Source organism: Babjeviella inositovora (genome assembly GCF_001661335.1).
Source record: "Babjeviella inositovora NRRL Y-12698 unplaced genomic scaffold BABINscaffold_19, whole genome shotgun sequence".
Taxonomy (NCBI): Eukaryota; Fungi; Ascomycota; class Pichiomycetes; order Serinales; genus Babjeviella; species Babjeviella inositovora.
Genome location: NW_017566856.1, coordinates 108,955 through 112,769, shown reverse-complemented (window position 1 = coordinate 112,769; position 3,815 = coordinate 108,955). Strand labels below are relative to the sequence as shown.

The 3,815-nt window shown below is 44.2% G+C and overlaps 3 protein-coding genes across 3 annotated transcripts in view; all 3 read right to left on the bottom strand.

Annotated features, from left to right (window-relative positions):
* Positions 1-2: 2 nt before the first annotated feature.
* Positions 3-1,535, bottom strand: BABINDRAFT_42481 (ferric reductase family protein; the record flags this gene model as incomplete). Its single annotated transcript, XM_019132073.1, has 1 exon — positions 3-1,535. A coding segment is annotated over one exon (1,533 nt), but the record flags the coding sequence as incomplete, so codon positions are not given.
* Positions 1,536-3,256: 1,721 nt separating this feature from the next.
* On the bottom strand, positions 3,257-3,578 carry BABINDRAFT_106280 (uncharacterized protein). The gene has a single exon (XM_019126771.1). It carries the CDS (start codon positions 3,472-3,474, stop codon positions 3,295-3,297), a length of 180 nt encoding a protein of 59 aa, XP_018982333.1. The 5' UTR covers positions 3,475-3,578; the 3' UTR covers positions 3,257-3,294.
* An 84-nt stretch (positions 3,579-3,662) lies between these two features.
* Positions 3,663-3,815, bottom strand: part of BABINDRAFT_163903 (ferredoxin reductase family protein) — a gene marked incomplete at its 5' end in the record, with an annotated part of 5,392 nt that continues 5,239 nt past the window's right edge. Inside the window, one exon of the mRNA XM_019130174.1 lies at positions 3,663-3,810. Coding sequence (XP_018982332.1) covers positions 3,687-3,810 — 124 coding nt within the window. The 3' untranslated portion in view covers positions 3,663-3,686. The remainder of the gene's footprint in view (positions 3,811-3,815) is intronic.

Below are 3,815 nucleotides of genomic sequence, written 5' to 3'. Positions count from 1 at the left end.
GGTCCTTCGACACATACCTTGATGGTTGCAGTCTGAGAAGGCATGGAAACCAAGTGCTTGTACAAACTCAGGGTGACACCACCTTTGACCTTGATGGCAAAACTGATTTCAGACTCTGTTTCGGTAATCATCGTAAAGGGATGGGACTGCCAAAAGCACAAAGGCGTCATGAAGGAGACAAAGGCATACTGACCTGGCTTTGCGTTCCAGTGTCTTGGTTTTGGCACCGTCACCTTCAAGGTTTCGCCGGAAATCAACGTAACGTTGGCATCCTTGATCCCAAATCTGGCAATGCTCAACAATCTCACCGCTCTATCCAATACCCAAAGCCCAACTACAGACCACGTGAATCCATCGTAAGAGTATGGAACAATGTGGAAATGGGTCCCAATCAAAACAAATACAGCAAACACGATGTGGATGATCAAGAAGGTTTCATATGACTTTCTTCTCAATACAAGCATGCCTTGAATCATCATGAACCCCATCAAGATTGTAGCAACAGTACCCCAAATCACAGCTTCCTTCTTCATTCTTCCAGAATACTTATCGGGGGAAATACCAAAGGCGGAAATGGAAATAGCAACTCCGTGGACGGTAGACAACAAAAAAAACATTCTCGAGACATTTCTGTGGTAGATATTGAACCTAGAAAAGTTCCATCTGGTGATGTATATCAAGAAGTTGTTTCTACCAGCAAACAAGATAAGCATGGGGTACGTAATGAGGGCAAGGACACCGGTTCTGTCGGAGACAATTCTACCAAGCTCAGCCATTGGACGTTTCCAGATTGGGTTGCCCTCGACGTGCTTGTAGCCTATGGAGCTGGCTAAAATCATGTATGTCCAGAGCAGAAAGACAATAATGGATTCCATTCTGGTGGGGATGAGCGCCACCGGAACACCGAAAAACTTTAACGGCACATTTCTGTCCTTCTTGAAGGCCGCAGTGAGGGTGACGTACTTTCTAAACCACTTGGAGGAGGTGCCATTGAACTTTTGGGCAAATCCAGGGAAAATGACGGTTGTCCAGTTGACAATAGCGGACCCCAACATGAAGAAACCCATTAACCCGTAGAACCCGGCACCCAAATTGAGAGCTAAGGTGAAGTTGTTCCATCTGACGTAGTAGGCTTTGTAGTAGGTCTTGACCTTCTTGGACTTGACCGTAATCGGAGAGTAAGAAATAAGGGAGGAATTAAAGTCTGAACCGGGGGTAATGATGTATTGCGACGCATTCTGGTACACCTTATCAAAGAACTGGGCATCCAACGTGGTGTTTGGGTAGACTTCTGAACACTGGCGTCCAAGGTAGCTGACCATCTTGTTGTTGTAGTAATCGTTCGTATGCAAGCACGTTAAAAGGGAACCCATTTCGGGAATGTTGGTGCAGTAGCAGGCACCGACAATCTTTGTACCCTTGCCTTTCTTTGCACAGAAGGTGGTGGATGCTTCAATCACACCGGTACAAGCCATGACAGCGTATTCCTCACTTGTGTATCTGTGATAAGGAGACTCACAGAGAGCAGTACTCATAGAAAGAGCCGCCATGGCCATAAGAGCCGATGTATACTTCATCATTGCTGTCTGAGAGATGGGGGTAGGAGTAATGTAAATCCGTAAGTCACCAGTCCGGGAGGAAAATTGATTTTCGAGACGTATTAAATAATGGGATTGAACATCAAGTTTAGAGTAGGAGAGACGTTCTATTTATATAATACAGTCATACCAGGTACCAATGGAAATATTATTTTTTTTTTAAAAAAAAAGGCACCACCGGAGGAAGGTGTCTCTCCGGTATCGGGAAGAGCTATAATCTGCGAAGGCCGCAGGGCCATGATGCGTAGATGCCGCAGAAGCCATGCGGGTCGTAAAAAAAGGTGCATGGCTCTTGTAAGCCGTACCAGCACTGAAACAATATACCTATAATACACAATGTCAGATTCTTTTCCGTGCCGGGTCCGGTTGCCTGTACTGTTTTCTGTCATCTTTGGAGATCCATCAAACGCTACGAATAAGAATGCGCGCACCCTAATCTCTGACCTTGAACCTAAACTATAAACGCTCAGTGAGGTCGCCTGGCGTTTAAAAAGTCTGCAATCGGCACATGCGTCTCTCCCAGGTTGACATTCCGTTTGAACAAGCTATAGACTAGGAGCGGGGCATTTCTGCTATCCCAACAGATCTGCAGTAAAATATAAATTCTCGGCGACATAAAGGTGTCTAAGTTTGAGTGTCTGCATGCATTTGTAACAGGAAAAAACGAAAGCATTCAGCCATCTTTGAATGGGAAGCTAATCAAGACATTCACAGGAGTCACAGGCTAGAAAAAGCGTGCAGCACAACTAGTCCTCTATACAGGAGAGGGCTCGGAGATGTCTGAGTTAATGCAAGGGCCATAAAGTATCCGGAACGAGGGAGCCATACAGTCCTAACACATCTCTGATAAGATACGGACATAACTAATTTTCCCAGGGTCTAATATTGGTACTAAGGCGATTCAGACAGCGCTTTCAACCTTAGCAAAGAGCTTACAAGGTCTAACGAAAAAAATATACTAAACCTTCGACCTGTACCACTTTCACTCCAATGGTTAGTGGCCTGAAAAGTGGTATAGATGAGAAAATTTTCAGTCAGAGAAATTGTCTTGGCACCCTTGCATTATTGCATTTGTTGGCCACCCCGCTATTGAGTAGCTTGGCCGAGGTAATTGCGTGTTTTCACACTGGCTAACCAGGTAAAGCTTGACAAAGTGCAAGTATCTTGGCAGGATTAACGAGCGCTGATGCTCGTCTCAGAGCTTGGTCTCAGCAAATGGAAGTAAGCTGCTGAATCGACGTTGACTGGCTAGATGCTTAAACCTGGAAGCTTGTCAACCAAACAGCGAAATATTTCGCGATCCTTTCCGATACCTCCGCCGTGCATGTAGCAATGCCTATTTTAGATTTTTCCTGCATATCATTTCGCCTACACCAGACCGTTTCAGCTCCATAATATTTAGCACTTCAACGATCAAGTTGGAAGGTTTAAAGGAATAAGTCGGTGTGTATGATGAAACTCGGCTATACCACTGCAACAATTTTATATATTTACTCAAGCTCAAGTGAAAATATGGTGCATGCCAGATCCCGTTCTTCGAGAGAACTCGTTTATAAAAGGGTCCAAAAAATTAGGTCACTCCAGTCTCTAGCTTTATCTATACCTCGGTTTATCCACTAACAATTTCAGAACACGCCGTCTTAAACGTTGTTATGGTCAAAACCTAGCCTCAAATAATTTGGCTTTGGGGATTAATTCAACAATGTACTGAGCGGCTTACCAGGCTATAAAGACCGTGTACGCTAAAATACACCAGCTGACTCCGCACCAACCACTCCTTTATGAGAGTCTCCTCACCAGCCTGTGATGACTCTCTAGATACTTGACAAATTTTCACTGTTAAACATGGATATTCAAAAGCAGGCATTTTACACATCCATTAACCAGTCAACATATCCTTTACCAGGAGATTTATTCATTAGAAACAAAACAATCTTCTCGTACTCAACTACATCCGTTAGCAACAGGTAAAGTTGGTTTCCAAATATCCTAACAATGCCCCCTTGAACCTATATTCTAATCATTCACAGCTTAAGGTGTATAATGAAATATCACATCTATTAATCTATAGCACCATATGGTGATCACTCAAGCCCAAATCTGCAACTCCTCAAAGTAGTCCACACGATGGGTGGTTGCATCCAAGTTGTGCACAACGGCATAACGGACCGAATCAACCATGCTATCGTGTCCACAAGTGACAACCGCAACGCTTCC

Excerpts from the sequence above, each read along its gene's own strand:
- BABINDRAFT_106280 (XM_019126771.1), bottom strand. The coding sequence starts at position 3,474 with ATGTGTAAAATGCCTGCTTTTGAATATCCATGTTTAACAGTGAAAATT.